General features: G+C 31.5%; 2 protein-coding genes across 2 annotated transcripts; one reads left to right on the plus strand and one right to left on the minus strand.

Annotated features, from left to right (window-relative positions):
- Positions 1-876: 876 nt before the first annotated feature.
- Positions 877-7482, plus strand: LOC101252122 (phospholipid-transporting ATPase 1). The gene is made up of 7 exons (XM_010329202.4): positions 877-3122; positions 3238-3541; positions 4006-4699; positions 4831-4954; positions 5083-5302; positions 5692-6150; positions 6985-7482. The coding sequence occupies exons 1-7, from the start codon at positions 1625-1627 to the stop codon at positions 7202-7204; spliced, it is 3519 nt and encodes a 1172-aa protein (XP_010327504.1). The 5' UTR covers positions 877-1624; the 3' UTR covers positions 7205-7482.
- A 1112-nt stretch (positions 7483-8594) lies between these two features.
- Positions 8595-12843, minus strand: LOC101252437 (probable inactive leucine-rich repeat receptor-like protein kinase At3g03770). The gene is made up of 7 exons (XM_004230020.5): positions 11332-12843; positions 10840-10973; positions 10463-10703; positions 9800-10005; positions 9664-9710; positions 9180-9291; positions 8595-9093 (listed from the first exon to the last, which is right to left on the minus strand). The coding sequence occupies exons 1-7, from the start codon at positions 12680-12682 to the stop codon at positions 8848-8850; spliced, it is 2337 nt and encodes a 778-aa protein (XP_004230068.1). The 5' UTR covers positions 12683-12843; the 3' UTR covers positions 8595-8847.
- Positions 12844-20873: the final 8030 nt, after the last annotated feature.

Here is a 20873-nt window from a genome sequence, read left to right on the forward strand (position 1 = left end):
ATTCTCAATCGAAAGTATGAGATGTGTCTTAGATTTTATTGCTTATTGAGACTAATTCGTACAATGACAGGTGTGACATATTTCAAACGATTAACTTATCTACTTAAATAGACATTTGAGAATATTGACAAAATAAATAAACAAATCAATTTTGAATATGTTTAGGTGTTGAGTTTGAACGAATCGTGTTTAAATGTCTAATGAAATTTATTGACAAATTTAAGGCATTGTGTATATATTTGCCAAATTTCAAATACCAATTAATGATCAAGATCCGTAGTCGATAAATTTATTTTGACTTATTACCATCAATCTATAAATATGCTAAATAGTAAAGAAATTATAAAAGAAACTGTTAATCAGCTATGAATCGTTGTCAATTTAAATCGATAAAACTTACATTAAGGAAATCTTCATTAAAAATCAAAATACCAATCTCATGATAAATTAAACAAATATTACTGTTGGAAATTTAATAAGGCAATTTAGAATTTATAAGTAATTTCTAAAAATCAAGTTTCATTAAATTGACATCTAGTACTAGTTTAGAAGAAAGTATTAGTAGCACACGATGCTAAAAGGATTAATTACAAACAGAAAATAATAAGCATAAACTCATAGGTTTTTTTTACGAAAGAAGTCAACAAGATTTATCCTCAATTATTATTAGATTATCAATTAATTCTTTATTTATTTATTTTTTATTTTCAATCATTAGATAATACGATAAATAAAATAAAATTTAAATTGATATACGATAACATTTGATATATTTATGCCGAACATTTTGTAAAGTTAATCTCCTTAACTTTATTAGATAATGATAAATTTATGTTTTTATATGGGTTCACTAGATATGATATTATTCTTATACAGATGACATATTTCGATTTCGATTCAATTTTCGATGTAATACGCAAGAACACACGAATAAAATTGTCACTGCAAAAAAACACCTGTAGAAAATATATTTGCAGCCTTTTCTTCTAGAACAGCGGCACAACTTCAAAGTTAAACTATTTTGTAACCATTTTCTTGTTTTTTTTTTGCCATTTTGGAGCCTACCATTAACGACTCTCTTCCCATTTCTCTGTTTAATAATAATCGTTTTCCCATCTTCTTGCAAATTTCACCCCACCCCCCTCACCCCACACCCCATAATTTCCAACAAGAACAGCTTCTATGATGTCTTTGACCTTTGAATTTCATCTTCACTTATATCCCAATTTTATGAAATATTATACTCATTCCAGCTTGCACCAAAGAATCTCAATTTCATTTATTCTTTATTACATCTATGCAAGTAAGTTGTGATTTACATCTATAGCTGATGACCCTTTTTGTATTTTTATGAGATATACCATTTTTTGTGTGATTCTTGATAGTTGACTTTTTTTGGGTTGTAATATATTGTGAGATTTTAAAGATTGAATTTTTAGATTTTTTTTTTGTTTGGGGTTTTGGTTGACTATATGGGGTTTTGATGAATCTGATAAAGTTTAGTTTTTTGAACTTTTTGATGGGGTTAGTGATCATGTGATTATGGTTTAGAGATTCCTGTTGTTGTTGCTGATCTGTTTAAACCATCTGTTCCTTTTAGCCTTAGATTGTCTTGTGAACTAATATGGAGAATAATTCTCCAGTTACTGATTCTATTATGATGAAATCATCCTCTATAAGAAGTATGTCATCTAATAGGTCAAGGGCATCTGGTGGGGGGTCTGTGAGGGAGGTGAATTTAGGTGAGTTTGGATCGAAACCTGTGAGACGTGGGTCGCGGGGTGCTGACTCTGAGGGGTATGGAACATCTCAAAAAGAGATTAGTGATGAGGATTCTAGAATTGTTTATTTAAGTGATCCTGAAAGGACAAATGAGAAGTTTGAATTTTCGGGGAATTCAATTAGGACTGCAAAATACTCTATTGTGACCTTCTTGCCTCGAAACCTGTTCGAGCAGTTCCATAGAGTTGCATACATATACTTTTTGGTTATTGCTATTCTTAATCAGCTTCCTATGTTGGCTGTCTTTGGTCGGGGAGCTTCAATTCTTCCATTGGCTTTTGTGCTATTAGTTACAGCAGTTAAGGATGCCTATGAGGATTATAGGCGCCACCGTTCTGATAGGATTGAGAATAACCGGTTGGCATTGGTGTTGTTGGATGGTCAGTTTCAAGAGAAAAAATGGAAGGAGATAAAGGTGGGTGAAATCATCAAAATTTCATCAAGTGGTACCATTCCTTGTGATATGGTATTGCTCTCGACAAGTGATCCCACTGGGGTTGCCTATATCCAGACTATTAATTTAGACGGGGAATCAAATCTAAAGACACGGTATGCAAAGCAGGAGACGCAAATGAAGATGCCAGAAAAGGACAGTATTAGTGGGATGATCAAATGTGAGAAACCAAATAGGAACATTTATGGTTTTCATGCTAATATGGAAATAGATGGAAAGCGTGTTTCTCTTGGACCTTCAAATATAATCCTCCGTGGCTGTGAGCTCAAGAACACTAGTTGGGCTATTGGAGTTGCAGTTTATGCTGGAAGAGAAACTAAAGCTATGCTCAACAACTCTGGAGCTCCATCAAAGAGAAGCCGTCTTGAAACCCGAATGAATAGGGAGATCATCATCCTCTCTTTCTTCCTTATTGCATTATGTACTCTTGTTTCCGTTTGTGCCGGTGTTTGGTTGAGGCACCACAAGGATGAGTTAAATACCATTCCCTTCTATAGGAAATTGGACTTCTCAGAAGACGAAGTTGAAGACTACAATTATTATGGCTGGGGATTGGAAATAGTATTTACTTTTCTGATGTCAGTCATCGTCTACCAGATTATGATCCCAATATCACTCTACATATCCATGGAGCTTGTTCGTGTTGGTCAGGCCTACTTTATGATCCAAGATAATCGAATGTATGATGAAACTTCAAATGCAAGATTCCAGTGTAGGGCTCTTAACATAAATGAGGATTTGGGCCAAATAAAATACGTTTTCTCTGACAAAACTGGTACCTTAACTGAGAACAAGATGGAGTTCCAATGTGCAAGCATTTGGGGTGTAGATTATGGTAGTGGAAAATCAGATTCTCAAGAAGAAGTAGCTGGATTCTCTGCTCAAGGTACTAATACTTTCTTCATCTTTCAACCCCACCCCACTTCTTAGATAAAGAAAAATAACCCGTTCTTTGTTGCCAACTTTTTTGTAACACATTTTCTTTCTTATTTGGCAAGTAGATGGTCAAGCTTTAAGGCCAAAAATGAAGGTGAAGGTTGATCCAGTACTTTTGAATTTATCAAAAAGTGGGAAGCATTCAGATGAAGGGAAACATGTTCATGATTTTTTCCTTGCCTTAGCTGCTTGCAACACAATTGTCCCTCTTGCTGTGGAGACATCTGATCCGGCTGTGAAGTTGATTGATTACCAAGGGGAGTCTCCGGATGAGCAGGCCTTGGTTTATGCTGCAGCAGCTTATGGGTTTATGCTCATTGAGAGAACATCAGGCCATATAGTAATAGATGTTCAAGGAGAAAGAAAAAGGTAGTGTTGAACTTTAGTTTTATCCCTTCCTCAACTTCTGTGCTTGTTTAATTTTTCTTGTACTACTGGAGATCCAACCTTACTATGTTAATTAGGTATATGTTACTTTAAATGCTCAGCATCTAGAATTACTGATTACAAGGAAATTCAATGGAAATGTGGATGTTTGAAGCTTTAAATTCATGAAAAGCTAGTTAAATCATGCTTATCAAATAAAAATTTGTGAGCGCATGCGCAAACATCTTCAATCGAAATTCTATTTTAGCTGTGAATCAATCTTCCTTCTTTTCATTTGACTGATGGAAATTTAAACTTTTAAATATTGGAAACAACTTTCTAGCATAAATAGATGGATTCAGCTGTATCTGTTATGCAACTCTCATATCCCACGTCCCTGATGTGATGCCATTTTAGTTACCCATGACAGTCTGATGACTCTAATTTCCATTTCATGGTAATTGCAGATTCAATGTACTAGGCTTACATGAATTTGACAGTGATCGGAAGAGGATGTCAGTAATATTAGGCTGCCCTGACAACACAGTAAAAGTCTTTGTTAAAGGTGCTGATACAACCATGTTTGGTATCATAGATAAATCATTGAGCTTGAATGTAGTGCGAGCGACAGAACTGCATCTACACTCTTATTCCTCAATGGGTCTCAGAACTCTTGTAGTGGGGATGAGAGAAATGAGTGCTTCTGAATATGAGGAATGGCAGTCGTCCTATGAGGCAGCAAACACTTCTGTTATTGGTAGGGCAGCTCTTCTTCGGAAAGTAGCTGGCAATGTAGAAAAGAACCTCACCATATTAGGTGCCTCTGGTATTGAAGATAAATTGCAGGAAGGTGTACCAGAAGCTATTGAGTCCTTAAGAGTGGCAGGCATTAAAGTTTGGGTTTTGACTGGGGACAAGCAAGAGACTGCAATTTCAATTGGCTATTCCTCGAAACTTTTAACGAACAGTATGACTCAGATTGTGATAAATAACAAATCTAAGGAGTCATGTAAAAGGTCTTTGGAAGCTGCACTGACTAGGTGTAAGAGTCTAACACCACAAAATGCTGAGGAAAATATTGTAGCTGGAGCAAGTGCAATTGCTTTAATCATTGATGGAACAAGCCTCGTTTATGTCCTTGATGGCGAACTTGAAGAACTGGTAATGTTTGTAGATCTTAAACTCTCTCTTTCTCTCTCTCTCTCTCTCTCTTTGCTTCTGAATCTATACATAAATACATCAGTACTGTTGCATATCCCCTTTACTTAAACCTGTTCTTCATTTCAATGCAGCTATTCCAGTTGGCCAGTTATTGCTCTGTTGTACTCTGTTGTCGGGTGGCCCCATTACAAAAGGCTGGAATTGTTGCTCTCATAAAGAACCGCGCTGATGACATGACACTCGCAATTGGGGACGGTAAGTGTTGTACTCTTTCTGATGGGGCATTAGGAGTTGTACTGTCTGAAATAAATCTACATGACAAGTGACAAAAGAAAAAAATTTCATAAGCAATACTGATCTAAAATTCATTTTTATAACTTCAGGTGCAAATGACGTGTCAATGATCCAAATGGCTGATGTGGGGATTGGCATCAGCGGCCAAGAGGGACGTCAAGCTGTGATGGCATCAGATTTTGCAATGGGACAATTCAGATTCTTAGTCCCTCTTCTGTTGGTTCATGGCCATTGGAACTATCAACGAATGGGTTACATGATATTATACAACTTCTACAGAAATGCTATCCTTGTTTTTGTCTTATTCTGGTTAGTGTACTTGTAGCGAGAGGTCTCTCTCATGCTTCTCACTATTTCTAGCCTCTAGGACTTGGTAATTTAGACAAAATTCAGTGGAAAGTACACTTAGGCATTACTACTAAACCTTTCTAAGTTTAAAAACGAAACATAGCTTAAAATACTCATTCAATGGCTGTTGTCAAATTGGAATATAGTTATGAAGAGTTAAGTAGTGATGAGTAATACATTCTCAAAATGGGTAATATATGTTAGGCCATTAGCCAGATTGTTTAATGATGTGTGACTAAAGTTTCATGTAGAATGTTAATGGTCCATAGACCATAATAGATAACACTAAAGTATGGATTTGTGAATTTTCCTTTCAGCAACAGTTGACCCTTTTTAATTGTTCTGCTCAGGTATGCTCTTTTTACAGCTTTCACTTTGACCACTGCTCTTACTGACTGGAGCAGCATGCTATACTCCATAATCTATACTGCGGTGCCTACAATAGTTGTTGGGATTCTCGATAAGGATCTAAGTAGAGTGACTCTTATGAAGTATCCACAACTCTACGGTGCCGGACAAAGGCAAGAGAGCTATAACAAGAAATTATTTTGGGTAACCATGATTGACACCTTATGGCAAAGTATAGTGGCCTTCTTTATACCTGTTCTAGCATACTGGGAAAGTGAGATTGATATCTCAAGCATTGGAGATCTATGGACACTTGCTGTTGTTATTTTGGTCAATGTACATCTAGCAATGGATGTGATTCGTTGGTCTTGGATTACTCATGCTGCTATTTGGGGATCTATAGTAGCCACTTTTATTTGTGTCATTGTCATTGACTCGCTGACGTTTCTACCTGGATACTGGTAAGATCACTCTGCTGATTTTCTTACAGATAATCTATTCTTATTTTCTGTGGACACTGCACGTCATTTGCTCATACTGTATTTATATTTACTTAAAACAGTTTTAGGCACTCCCGGAGACTCTTTCATACTACTTGTTAGTCGGTGGAGAAAATTGCCAAAACTAAAAGATTAGAAGAAACCCAAACATAAAGCTTTCGTTTCTGAAGATGGTTGCTTCTTTTCCTTTAAAAGCTAGGTGACCTTTTAGCTTGAGATGCAGTGCCACAGAAAACTAAGACTCCAATTCCACTCTTATAGAGTTATAGTTAATCTGTCTCTAGGCCTGGAGATCTTTGCACACTTAACCTGTATTTGAGTCTTTTGTGCAAATCCAACAGCAAAAGAGAGCAAAATAAATAAATAGACAAACATGGTAGGATATGATTCTTCTTTACTCATATCCTGCTAACTTCAAATAAACCTATTATGCTTTTGTTTATGTCTCGTTAAAAATAGATGTCTCAGTATAGTAGTGTGTCTGTGTGTTTCATTGCAGTTTTCAGATCCCTGTCCCTTCCAAAATTAAGTCTGCAGAGAATGTATTTGAAATTTGATTTCCCATGCAGAAGATGCACTTGCTAAAGCTGAATCACGATGGTCACTAGTATTTCTGCTCGTATCTTGTAAATCAACCAAGAAAACTTTTTTTTCAGTTTTAATTTTTTTTTTTCACAACTTACCAGCTCACATGGTAACTAAGAAGTTTTCAGGATATTCTCTTTATTTATGCTGACAAACTTATCAAGTCAGAGAAGTATATAGACTGATTTGCATGTAAAATCATTTTTGCAGGGCCATATTCCATGCAGCCGCGGAAGCTAAATTCTGGTTTTGCTTGCTTTCCATAACAATTGCTGCCCTTGCACCTCGTTTTGTCGTCAAAGCTTTCATTCAGCATGCTAGACCTCGTGATATTCAGATTGCAAGAGAAGGAGAGAAGTTCAGAAATTTAAGAGACTCTCAGACTGCAGAAATAGAAATGAATCCAATTGTTGACCCTCCTCGACGATGATTGAGCTTTTTACTGAGTTCTCTTCTCCATCACTTCTGCTTGTAAAAAGGTTTTTCTTTATATTTCTTTTGGTTACTTTGGAGATTTCCTCCTTGTTACCGGATTTTGTTTGTTTTGGTATCCAAAGGATAGGAGTAGTTAGTATTCAGGTCCCCATTCTTTGCTATTCATGCACATTAATTGTACATTAAAAAACTGTACAATACTGGTTATATACCTTCATGTAACACCAATTTTCATCAATAGAATGAGCATACACACTCAAGTTTTTTGTTGAATCACTTCCCTGTCTCTATCTAGATTATTGCATCATGTTACACTTTATCTAAACAACCTCTCTACCTCCACGAAATAGTGGTAAGGTCTGCGTAAACTCTACTCTCCCCAAACCCTACTTAGTGGATTTCACTGGGTATGTTGTTACGTTGTTCTTTAACTTATTGCTACTCCTTGCATGATGTTAGTACCAAGCCAGTGAATTGTGAAATTGCCCATTGTGTTGACTGTTATAAAAGGGTCATTGATACCTTTCAAGGTTTACATTGAGAAGAAAGTTCCATGTATTATGATTGACTACAATTTTAATTCTAGTTTATCTAATTTGCTTAGTAACCAAGAAACTCTCTGTGGTAGGCTTCATTAGTCAACCATATTATGTGTTTGAAAGTGTATGTTATGTGGTTGAGAAGAGGTGATCTTATTGTATGTACGCATTTCAACTTTTTTATATTACCTATAATTTCAGTTAAAAGTAATTGATTCATTCGAACGTTAAACTCATTTTAGATTCACCTCTACGGTATGATTAAGCAATGGTGGATCTTAAAGGTATAGGTTTACAGAGATGTAGTAGCTTGTGTAAGCTCAATCATTATAGTATATTAATAATTTGCGATTGTTGTAAAAACTTGCACAATTTAAATCTTAAATCTCGATTGATTTGCCCAGAAACAAGCTTAAAGAAATGAATATGAGTATAAAAAGTCAAAGTTTGAAATCTTTAATTTATGAAATGTCATGAAAGAATGCACCTCCACATGATTTTCCATGAATTCAGCCCCCATTTTGAAACGTAACATGATATCTTGTCAATGAAAATTATGGTTGAACGAGTCTCTATTGACTATTGTCTCATATTTCACAGAAGTTTCCATAAAAGAACATCTCTCTACAGAAATTTTTAGTTTATACTTTCTTTTTTGTGTGTGTTTATAAATTTTGATGGATAGAGTTATCTAAGCATAATAAAAAAGTGACTAAAATCAATAAGAATCTGAACAGTTTTCTAAAAAGTACAAAAGATTGATTTATAGTAGTGTAATAATAATCATTTGACTAAGGGGTGGTTTTCACAAATAGCATTTTTGGGTGCGGTTTAGTCCATGGTCCATTGGATGATCGGTGCAAGGCCCACCTTTTAAATTTTAGGCTCCTTAAAAAAAAGGTACAAGGAATAGCTATTTGCTTACAAATTTTGGCTCAAATGTAGAGTTTAACCTCAAAAGAGTACTGAAACCTCATAGCCAAAAGTGCTGCAATAGAGGCTACTAAATAATTGAAACTAATTACTACTATCCTAGTGGTATAAAGTTACATTTTGTACAAGAAAAGGTCCATTGATCATTGGATATTTGCATAAGTTCTTACACATGACCAGGGGACTCTTGGTTGCCATAAGTGTCTCTATTCCAAGGGTCTTGGACCTGAGCTGCAAACTGCAAGTTCCATATCAAGTCTTCTACAGAAGGACGCTGCGATGGTTCATCTGAAAGACATTTTATGCATAGTTCCATTAATGTTCTAAGAGAACTATCTGAGCATTCCTTCCGAACAGCTGGATCAATGATGTTCCTCCGTGCTATCTCGTCAGCTGTTAAGCTAACTATTAGCTGCAATAAGAACAACAAGAAAAGGTTTTAACACAATAGTTCTTCAACTTGATGACATGAAAGAATTTCTCATAAGTGACTCTTACAATGTCTTTAGAAACATCTATATCATTTTTTGTATCGATTGTCCTTCCCGATATGATTTCAAGTAAGATTACTCCAAAGTCATACACATCATCTTTCTCCTCGTATTTTAACCTGCATGCAGGAATATTAACAAAAGAAGGAATTCATTAATACGACTGAAAGTCTAGTAGACAGTAGAGTACTATCTCGGAATCTCCTAAGACGGTTCAAGTCTATGACTCTATATATTGTCTTCAGGGATCATAACCAGTGAATGGCATGATGCTATAACGTTGCCTACCCTCAATAGCAGTTGCTGGAAAGGTGTTGTCTAGAATTGGTCGAGATACACTTAAGATTCTCTAAAACCTTTTTAGACCAATTTGCATTTATAAGTATAACAAGATTAGTTTCCAACAGGTGCTTCTAAAATCGAACCATAAAAGTGGAGTAATGAAGACCTAAAATGTAGCAGCAGCAGCTGAGAATGATGAGATCATTTACCTTTGTCCATCATTTCCCTTTGATCCACTAGAAGACGGTCCAGCATCCTAAGAACAGTTGAATAACGAAATGTGAATGTTCAAGAACGAAATGAGTGATTAATAGAGACTATAGTAGAGAAGAGAGGTTTGCATACCATTTTCTTATTTTCAATTAACAAAGGCAGGTTGTATTTGCTAATCTTAACGTGGAAATTCTGATCCAGTAATACATCTGTAATCTTCAATTGATTGGAGAATATCCCTGGTACTATTCCAGTATGAAGGAACTGAATTCCCTTCGCTATCCCTATTGCAGCTGACATCCGTTGCGTCCAAGTAAACTTTTGAGCTGAATTTGCTTCTACAAAACCGAGCATTTGCAAAGAATTCAGAACAACTGTCTTAAAGACAATACGCACCTGTACATTTAAGCATACGGCAACGAAGAAACAACGCGTTGCATAATCTAGGAGAAAGTAATTAAAAGCACTTCATGTCTCGTTGAAATTCATCAGCACTTCTGTGAAGAAGTGCAATTTAGTAGGCACTTGTCGTGATTGAGGACAATCTAGTAATATGTATCAAAACAATATGAAACAGATTGTTGCAAAGATGCTTGTTTTCTACAACGTGTACGTACCACGAATTCATTTACTTCGACTTTGTATAATTTGAATTCATTTACTTAGACTCTGTATAATTTATGTATATGGTAGAAATAGTCAAATAGCTAAAACTAAATGATCAATTATAAACTGTAGCAGTTGTTGTGCCAAATGATAACTCGCGAATCAGATGAACTTTTCTAGACTATATACCTGATATGACCCCCCGCAGCGTCACATTTGGCACGAATTCAAAGACTAAACATATTCGGCTAACACTTGAGTCATCTTGGTAGCACTCAAAGCAGTGTCCAATAGTACTAACTAAGTGGCTGTATCTGATCTTTGAAATACGCCCTAGTTGGTGAGTGTAGGACTGGACAGTATGCCTCCTCTTCATTTTTATGCTTCTTATAGCAACCACAGTGCCATCTGTGAGACGCCCTTTGTAAATCTATTGTTCAGCATATAGAAAAGCACAATCAGCATCCACCAAAGATGCAAGAGAATTGAAGAATGAACTACAAAACAGTCCATGTGGACTAACATTGTTCAAACAGTCTTACAGTATTTAGTAAGGAAATAAATACCTGCCCACTGGAGCTTGCACCAATTAGATTTGATATATCGAAGTTATTAGTAGCCTCTCGAAGCTCATCCAAGACAAACGTTCGATAAGGAGGGGCCCCAAGCAAACCCAACTTCCTCGTTTCAGAAAGATACCCTATCAAGAATCAAAAAGCAAGATACATCTTGAAATTTAGGCAAGAACAGAGTTTATTCCAATTACACAGTATTGGACAATTTCCTGAAGCAAATTGATATTTTCAATCTATATATAAAGAAACTCCTATTGTGGAATAATGCTTTAGTTCAAATGTTTATATAGACTTTTCAAGTACAATGATGACAACAACAACAACAGCAGCATAATCAGTGTAATCACACAAGTGGGATTAGGGGAAGGTAGAGTCTACATATACCTTACAGAACATTAGATTTACAATTATCAGGCTCTAAAAACTTTCACAAGTTGAAATCATTAACATAATGTGTTTGTGTGAGAGAGAGAGAGAGCTTACTTGCATCATTAAGCAGCTTAAGTGTGTGAGCAGGAGAGACCTTTTCAAGTATCAATCTTGTTTGAGGGGCTTTGCTAGCTTTCTGCTTGACATACTCCCTTCTAACAACCACGAAAGCCAAACCGACAATCGCTACTACTCCAACAAAACCTCCTACCATACTTGATGCAAGAACAGCTTTACCATTTCCCCCTTTAACCTTTCTCTTATGAGGCTCAATACTAACAGCCAAAGCTTCATTATGGCAAAATGAATAAGGATGCTGCCATTGCTCTTTATTCGACAGACAATTTCCAGAAAACAATACAATCTTGGAACCAGAACTAGGGTGCAAGCAATCAGGCAACTCCCCTGTCAAGTAATTTGATGATAAATTCACAAATGAAAGGTCTTGACTACATGTCACATTCTTTAGAAGCTTCCCAGTTAGTTTATTTCCAGAAATATCGAAATAGCTGAGTGATGGCAATGATAAAATTGTTGGTGAAAAGGGTCCAACAAACTCATTAGAAGAAATGTCCAGTTTCTTTAACTGATAACATGAACTCAGTTCTTTTGGTACCCCTAAACTGAACTTATTCTTCCTAAGTACCAAAGATACCAACTTGGTTGGAATATTAGGGAAATTAGGTCCAAGATTGTTACTTTCCAAATCAAGAACTTGAAGATTTGACAGATTATGAAGGTTTGGAACAACCCCAGAAAAATTATTACCAGAAATAGAAAGGATTCTTAGGGTTTGTAAATTTGACAAAGAATTAGGCAATGAACCAGAAAATGAATTGTTCTTGATACTCAAAACAGACAACGAATGAAGTAAGCCTACCCCTTCAGGAACTTGGCCTGTAAACTCATTATTATCCAATATAAGTGTCTGAAGACTCTTCAAATATGAAATCTGTCCTGGAATCTCACCATAAAAGAAGTTTGAACTGATATTAACAATCTCCAAAGAAGATAAAAATCCAATCTTTTTAGGTAAAGTTCCTCTCAAACCTAAAGAAACCAAAGAAAGCACCTTTAAATTAGGCAAAAGAGCAAGATTAGAGAAAAGGGTATCTGTAGAAAACCCCTGAGGCAAATTAGGGAACCAGTTATAGCCAGAAATATGAAGCTGTGTTATGTTATCTTCATAACACATTAGTGTTAAGGCAGTGTTTGGCTCACTGTTACAAAAATCTGTATTGTCACTCCAACTACTCAAATCTTGAGGGAAGTTCAAAAGCTGCTTAATTTTCACTATGGCTTCAGATTGTGAAGGTTCTAAGAACTCATCTGATAAATTAAACAGAAGAAACACCATGTATACAAGAAGCCAACATGAACCCTGCCCTGTTTTTGCAATTCCCATGACAAATGCAATTTTTTTGCTTATCTTTTTGAGGAATTAAAGCTGTAAACTTCAAGAAATACTTGGGGTTGAAGAAGCTGCATGCATTTTTAAAGAATACAGTCACTAAAAAGTAGAGAATTATGTTTCTTGATAGTAAATTTAGGATACTCTGTAAGCACGTTTGTGAGTAGTAATATATGCTTTTCTTTATATCTTTTCGAAGCTTTTGTTTTTCGAGAATTAAATTATTCGGATTATGATTAACATTTCAAAATTATTATTTTTTTATATGTATAAGGGTTTAAAGATTAATCAAATTAACTTTCAATAAAAACGTAATAAATTAAAGTAAATAAATAAAACTTTTATTAATTTTAAAGATTAATTAAATTATATTTTATAAAAAATGTGATAAGTTAAAACGAACGAACAGATTAATTCATTCTCTAGTGTATTAAAAATTAATCACGTTCATGAACGATATGTAGTACTATGAAGTTTTTTTCTTTTAAATTGATGAATTTGTATAGAAAATTTGTTAGGTGCATAGTCCTTAGACCATTTACAAGAACTTAGGTGGTATGAATATACCATATCATATTAGTTTATTTATTTATGGTTAAGTAGTAGATTGAGGTAAGTATGTACACTAATTATAATTACGATTAAGTAACTTTATTGTGATTAAGCACTTAGATCAAAGTTCGCGTGTAGATGAAGATGATGCATATACAATCTTATTTTTATTTATTAATATCATTGATATTTAGGGAGATATACTTTAATAATAATTTTTGAAGTGTTTAATACATATTTGAAACTTAAAGCAATTACTCCGATTCATATTTTAAATATTAAATGTTTTTAACCCTTTTATTTTATTTTCAATATCTTTCATTTATTTTTGAACTTAAAAGTTTGTTAAAATTTGCTCATTTTATCAACTGAAAAGTCGATTACCAATTGAGACAAAAATATGGCTGAAACATATAATTACAATAATTTATCATTTTTTATAAAATACTTAAAGTTGACCTCGTGAAGCGCAGAAAACGTAGAGCACAATTCCCAAGACAAACAGAATAATAAAATAAATTGTGACAACATAATTTGTCCAAAAATTAACTTCATACTATAAAGTTTTTTGCCTAAAATAATTTCATTCATTTATCTTGAATATATAGGAGTCTCCTATGTAAAATTTAAGCCACAATTACTTTAAAATTCTACAAGAATTCCCATATTTATTAATAATAGATCGAGCAATAATATATTTTTTAGTCAAGAAAAAATAATTTTTAAGTTCGCATAATTCAATTATAATTGCAAAACTTTTTACAAATAAATCGGATATGTTCCTAGTTAGTGTGGTTTTCTGGTCACAATTTTACTTTTTGCTAAAATAATCTACGATGAATCTTTCTGATGATTAGAAATAAATATATATATATAATTTTCAATATTTGCCTAGATATGTACAACACTATAAAGTACCAGAAGCACTTTAATTAGATTAGATTAATATTAATAGATCTTTTATCCTTCATATATTGAATCATAAATAATAGTATTTTTTATTCGTTTTATTTCCACTATTTTAAAAATAACTTTTTTACTTTAACTTAACACTTTTAACCTATTTAAAAAATATTATATTTTATTTTCAACGTTAATAACTTATTTCACAAATTATTTTTCAAAACCTCATACTAAATATTAATTAATTAATATATGTATTATGATAAAATACTCTATTTCAATTATTATTCTTAAGAAACATGTGATATTCAACGTGAATGAATGAAGTATTTAATTTAATTAGAAAGGCTTCTTAATTGTTAGTATAATTATTTAATTAGGTATTGCAGCAGAATCCAACCTGAGTACATTGAAAATGTCAGTTAAATTAATTATCTGGGCAAAATTCAAAGAAGAGTTTAGTTAAAAAGGGAATATATATCAGACAGTAATTAATCCAAAATACTCAGAAGTAGTACTATATAGGCACTTGTAACAAAAAAAACCAAGTGGGTATCTTCACACTATGCACACAGCTCCAGGTTATTCCGAAACAGTTGATTAGAGTTATACGTGTATTAATAATTAATTATAAAAAAAATAAAATATTAATTATAGCATTTAGTTTTTTATATAAAAATTATCTCCAAACTTAAATATATTTCAATTAGAAAAAATAATTGTATATTAAAACATGACACATTGTTTGTAAAAGATTTACTCAAAGAGGTGATTCGGTAATTATTTATATTTTATTCGGATCATTGTTATCCATTGTTTCATAATATATTGTATTGTATTGTATTATATTATATTGTACTGCATGGTATGGTAGATACAATTGGCTAGACTGTATTGTTTGTTATTGCTTAATAACATTTTAATTGTTTGGTTTGACCGTATCGTACTGTATTGTAATTTATAAATTTACTAAAATACGTTTAATTATTCTAGGGTACGAGGTTTGACTAGATTAAAGAATTAAGATGAAGGGTAAATTAGTATTTTGAAATTTTATGTAAATATATAATTGGAAAAAGAAATTAAGTAACATCAAAAACACACAAAATTGGTTGTTCTATAAAATATGGGTTTTCATTGTTACGTAACAACAAAATTTAACAGTACAATATAATACATTTTAAGGAACAATTAAAATAAACATTATAAATATAGTAGCGATACAAGACAATACATTGAATAACACTGATCCAAACATAGTGTTAGAGTTATTCGAATATTACAATTAGAAATGATTTTTTCAATTTCAAACTCCAAAAACCATTCCTAAAAGATTTTCCCTCTTTTATTTGAGGATAGTATTATTTTATCCAATTTTACTTTTCTAGACACGATTTAGAGTCTGTTTGGCTTAGCTTAAAAGTTGGTCAAAGTGACTTAAAAGTTGATTTTTGACTTATTTAACTGTTTGGCAATACTTAAAATAGCTTATTTTAAGTTAAAAAAAACTTATTTTAAGCCAAAAGTTAAAAGCTGGGGTAGGGGTGCTTTTTTTTTTTAGCTTATAAGTTGTTTTAAGTTGACCACATTTTAATGTTTTTTCCCTTAATATTTTTATACAATCTCCAAATTACCCATATAACCCTAACATCTCTTTCTTCTATTTTTTCCTTTTCACGTTTGGCATAACAACTTCAGCATTTTTATCCAAACACATAACTGCTTATTTTAAAAATAAGTTTCAGCACTTTAAAAAGTATTTTTTTAAAATTGCTTTTATTAAGCCCATTCAAACGGGCCCTTATGTGTCTATTAAGCCCAAATTAATCATTTAGTCCAAAAGAACATGTTAAAACTTAATACAATATAATTTATACGTCTACAACTTCAACGTTAAAAGATTACTAAATATTAAATAATTTTAAAACACACGTTAAAACTTAATTAACAAGATAAAAAGTAACTATTCACCTATTTTTGTCTATCCAAAATAGTACTAGCATTTTATTAAAATAAACAAAATCATAACTTTTTATTTTTATTTAAAAAACTCAAAAGATATGAAAAAATATTTTTTTTCAAAATCAGAAAAAAGAATAGTGAGGACTGGTGAAGTAATTGTGCAGTGAAAAGCCCATTTTATTATCATAGAGGCCAAGTCACATTTTTTTGTCATTAACTAAAAAAGAAACATTTGGGAAAGTGACTTAACCAAAAAATTAAATCTCATAGAATCGACCAACATTTCTCTTTATATATATATATATTCTTAAAAATGATATTTTTAACAATTTCATTTATCTATAAAAAAAAAGTATACGTTAGAATTTCATACGATCGAATTCAAAAGTATAAAACGAGAATCCATCGTCAAAATGGACATTGGACTCAAGAAGACCATGAGTCTCCAGGTAAGAAGTCGGCCTCCCAAGGTTGATATCATCGAGTTGCGTCCTCTCGATAGTCAAAATAAGTTCAAATATAGATATTTTATTTATTTTTTCATATGATTTTATGGTTAGATTCAAGATAACTCAAAATTTAATCAATCTTAACTCATTTAAATGTTAATTAATTTAAAAGGATCTTCAACTGAGTCCAATTTAATCTCTAAGACAATGTATTTTTAAACTCCTTATATAAATTAGTGCAATGTAGGTTTCCAGGTGACTTTCTATCGCGTAATCAAGAAATCATTTTTCTATTTTCTTGAGTCGATATGCAATTTGTGGTTATAAAAGATAAATAATAATATGTTAAAAGTTAAAACTCTTGAAAATTTAAGTGAGCCATGACTCAACCCAACGTTTAAGCTCATTTAAGCACAAAATAAATTTAAAAAAGTCATAACCCAACCTTATTTCCAATTTAACCTATTTTAATTTCTCCAATTTCAACTCAATCTGCTTTCTCGTACTTTTTATTATTGATTATTAAATACCATAGTATAATATATTTTTATCATATACATGCCAATGCCAATTATAATTTGATTGGACCAAATATATGTAGAGTAGCTATATATAGTTGGAGACCAATAATGTGGTAGTCCAATATTTGTCCAAACTAGTGTCACATGTCACAGAAAGGAAGAAAAAAAGTACCCATTTTGGTCACTGAATTGAGAGCAACATAACAAACCTGTCTTTTTCCCTCTGTTGAAAATATTGAAGAAATTAAATATTATATAATAATATATAGAGACATACACTAGAATCCATGTTACATATAACATCAGAGTGTCACGGATGTGCTTGTGACATCTTGAAGTAATATCAGTCACAAGTAACAATGGTAGTATCCGGAGTTCACGTCAGAGCTCTGATTAAAGTTGAATCGTCTTCTGTAGGACTTATTCGAGGGTAATGCTCTCAACAAGATTTTCTCTATTTTCGGAGCTCGAAATAGAATTTCTTGATTAAGAATGAAACAGTTCTGCCACTGCACTACAACCGATGTTGTCATATATACCAACTAGAATTAGGCTTATGCATATATATGATTTGATACATTTGAATGGGGTCTGACTTCAGTAGGAACGATATATATCTCTTTATCTAATAATCATAGAAAAATTATTTTCGATGAATTGTACAAATACTCGATTTTGGAGTCACTATTTAACTTGTAATCGTTTTTACTTTTTTTAAAAAAAATTTATTCGCTTCATAAACAATTTTTATAATTTAGATATTTTGTTTGAAGCGTGGTCTTGCGAGGGCCAAATATCAAGATTTTTTTTTTGTCAAAAATAACTTAATTATTCTTTGAATTTCAATAATTTTAACACATAAAAACTTTTGTCATACTTAAACTTATGCTTTGCAGATTAGATACTACAAAATTTATATCGAACAATACGAAACTAGATCATAACTACTTTAGCCCATGGATAAAATATAGGTTGATATTCATATTTAACTCATAAAAATATGGATATAGTATGAATTAGTCAAATTGGACATGCTTCTAACTATTATTCACTATAAATTTATGATATCACTAAAAATATTGTATTATTTCTTGCTTTTTATGTTCTTCTATAGAACTAATTATTTTTCACTATAGTTGAAAATGTGAATTCTTTGGTCTTCCAAAAATAGATTTTTTAAATTTACATTTCTTTTGTTACTTATCATTATATTTTTTTATTTTATATTGGATAATAAATACATAGTGTAAAATAAGAAATCACGTATTAGTATTGACATTGTTTAAAGTGCATTAAACATGTTTTAGTCCTGAAATGCAAATATTCATTTACTTTGAAATTAAAAATATTCTCCCCTTGTCATTACATAATTTTATTTTTATATTGAAAAGCTATAGGAAGATTGAATTATTTTTCATTTTATATTGACCAATTTTCAACCCGTCCAAATTTGACCTAACCCGTTATTTGTCAACACTAGTTGGGCCTGTGGTTAGAGAATTGTTGGACTTGTTGGATCAAGGATCCGATCCAACAAACAATAGAAAATGGTTAACTCGGCCCAGCCCAACAAGGTATACACAAAATATTTGAAATTAGAATCAACAAAAGGACTCTTGACAACATATATTATCATTTAAACCAAGAAAAAATAAATTCACATTTGAAAAAGGGATGTTATTTTCTTGAATTTTAAAAATGTTTTTTTAACGGTGAAAAAGTAAAACATAAAATGAATATATAAGGGTATTCATATCCAGTTTAGATTAAAAATAATTTTATTATACTTTTAACATAAAATAAACAAGATACATATAATATTCAGAATTTTTTTTAAAAAAAACTTTATGTTTTATAAAGAAAAAATTCACAAGAAGTTTATAAAAGAGTTGACATGATTAAAACAAAAGTAATTACTTAAAAAAAGGATCATAAAAAGGAGAAAAGGCATAACTTATAGTCAAAGAAAAAAAGGGATAGAAGAACTCCAAAATGAATAAAAAATGGAAAAGCAACCAAGTAAAAAAAAAAAGGCAAAATAACATGAAAAACTTTTTTTTTTTTTGAGACTTTAGAATATTTATTTTGTGAATAATAGGATAAAACAAGTAATATTTTTAAAACATAGTCCACAATTTATTTGTATCATGAGGCAGGAATTGATAATATCTAATTATTATTTAAATATATTTATAGAATTTTTATTTTAAAAATTCATAAACTCAAAAATTTATATTCTACAATGTGGAATCACTTTTGTTTATATTTTATATGAATTTTTAAATAAATAAAATCTCTATTTATATGAAAATTTGATGAAAGATCAATATTTGACATTGAGGTAGATTATAATTTGTCATATCATCATTTATGTTTATGTATGTTTTACTTTCAACAAGTATATAATATTTTACTTTCAACAAGTATATAATATTATAATTTGCCATATCATCATTTATGTTAATGTATGTTTTACTTTCAACAAGTATTTGATGAAAGATCAATATTTATATCTAATATCTATTCATATCCTTTCAGATAAAGTATTCATAATATTTCATATTGTATGTATAGAAATTATAACTTTTAAAAGTTACATAGTATATATGTTATTCGTCTAAGCAAAAGAATAATTTGTCACAATATAGCCTAATCTAGTTTACTTCATCACAAAATGAAGTCAATAAAAATTAAATCGAAAACTAGTAATTGAAGGCTAAATCATTAGTCTAAGAGATTTGGTTATCAAATAAAAATTACAATTCAAAAGGTTAATGATCTTTTTGTATAATTAATTTATTGTAAATCTATATGACAATATTTAATACAGGTTAATTTTAATGATGAGAGAGTAATCATAAGCTATTCGACACGTGGGTGCTTACTTACGTGCAAGCGTGCGTGCGTGTGAGCGAGCGTGCGTGCGTGCGTGCTCATTATAATTTCATTTAAGTATTCTGATTAAAATGAGCATCTTTATTCATTTACTAGTCATTTTATATGTTTCTTATACTAGTGTATGTTGTATATGTATTGATCTTCGTAAGTTTTGAACCTTTTGATCATGAGATGTTATTATTTGAATTTTGACTCGAATAATTGATAGTAAGACGTTATAAATATACTCAAGTAAGTTCATTTATTGTAATAAATATAATTTCTCATTAAAGACTATTGTAGTCAAACTTATTTATTATCATTGAATATTTCATATCGCATTACAAGTTATTTTTCTAAAATAAAAAAATGGACAATCACAATAAATCACTTATGTGCTAAAATCTAAGATATAATTAATTCGGGCCTCTTAGGTAATTGACCGCCCAAAATCCCACATCGAAAGTAGATCATCTTATACAGATACATAATATTGTTATAAACGAAGATACAATAAAGAGTTTATATTTTATGTTACACTTACATGTTCTAATAAGAATGAATCTCTTATGGTTTCAAAACTGTTGATGAACTAGAGAGCTTAAAAAAATTATTTTAAAGGTGTTGTATGTATAACTATTTATTTTTATTTTCTTAATTCTCAAGTTAATATTTTTATGAGTATGCATTCATTTGTTTGATACTTAATTCTAATGTCAGTTTAAACTCATTTTTGTTCCAGAAGTGAATTTTGGTGAAATCATCATTGGACGCGATTGATTGATCAAAATCAAAATATTTTATATTTTGTTGAATCATAAAATACGCAGTTTTTTTAATATGGGCAAAATACCATCAAGATCTTTTCATTTTCGTCAAGGTGAGTGATTTCAATGTCACTATTATATTTAAATTTAACTA

The sequence above is a fragment of the Solanum lycopersicum genome, chromosome 1, assembly GCF_036512215.1.
Source record: "Solanum lycopersicum chromosome 1, SLM_r2.1".
Classification (NCBI taxonomy): Eukaryota; Viridiplantae; Streptophyta; class Magnoliopsida; order Solanales; family Solanaceae; genus Solanum; species Solanum lycopersicum.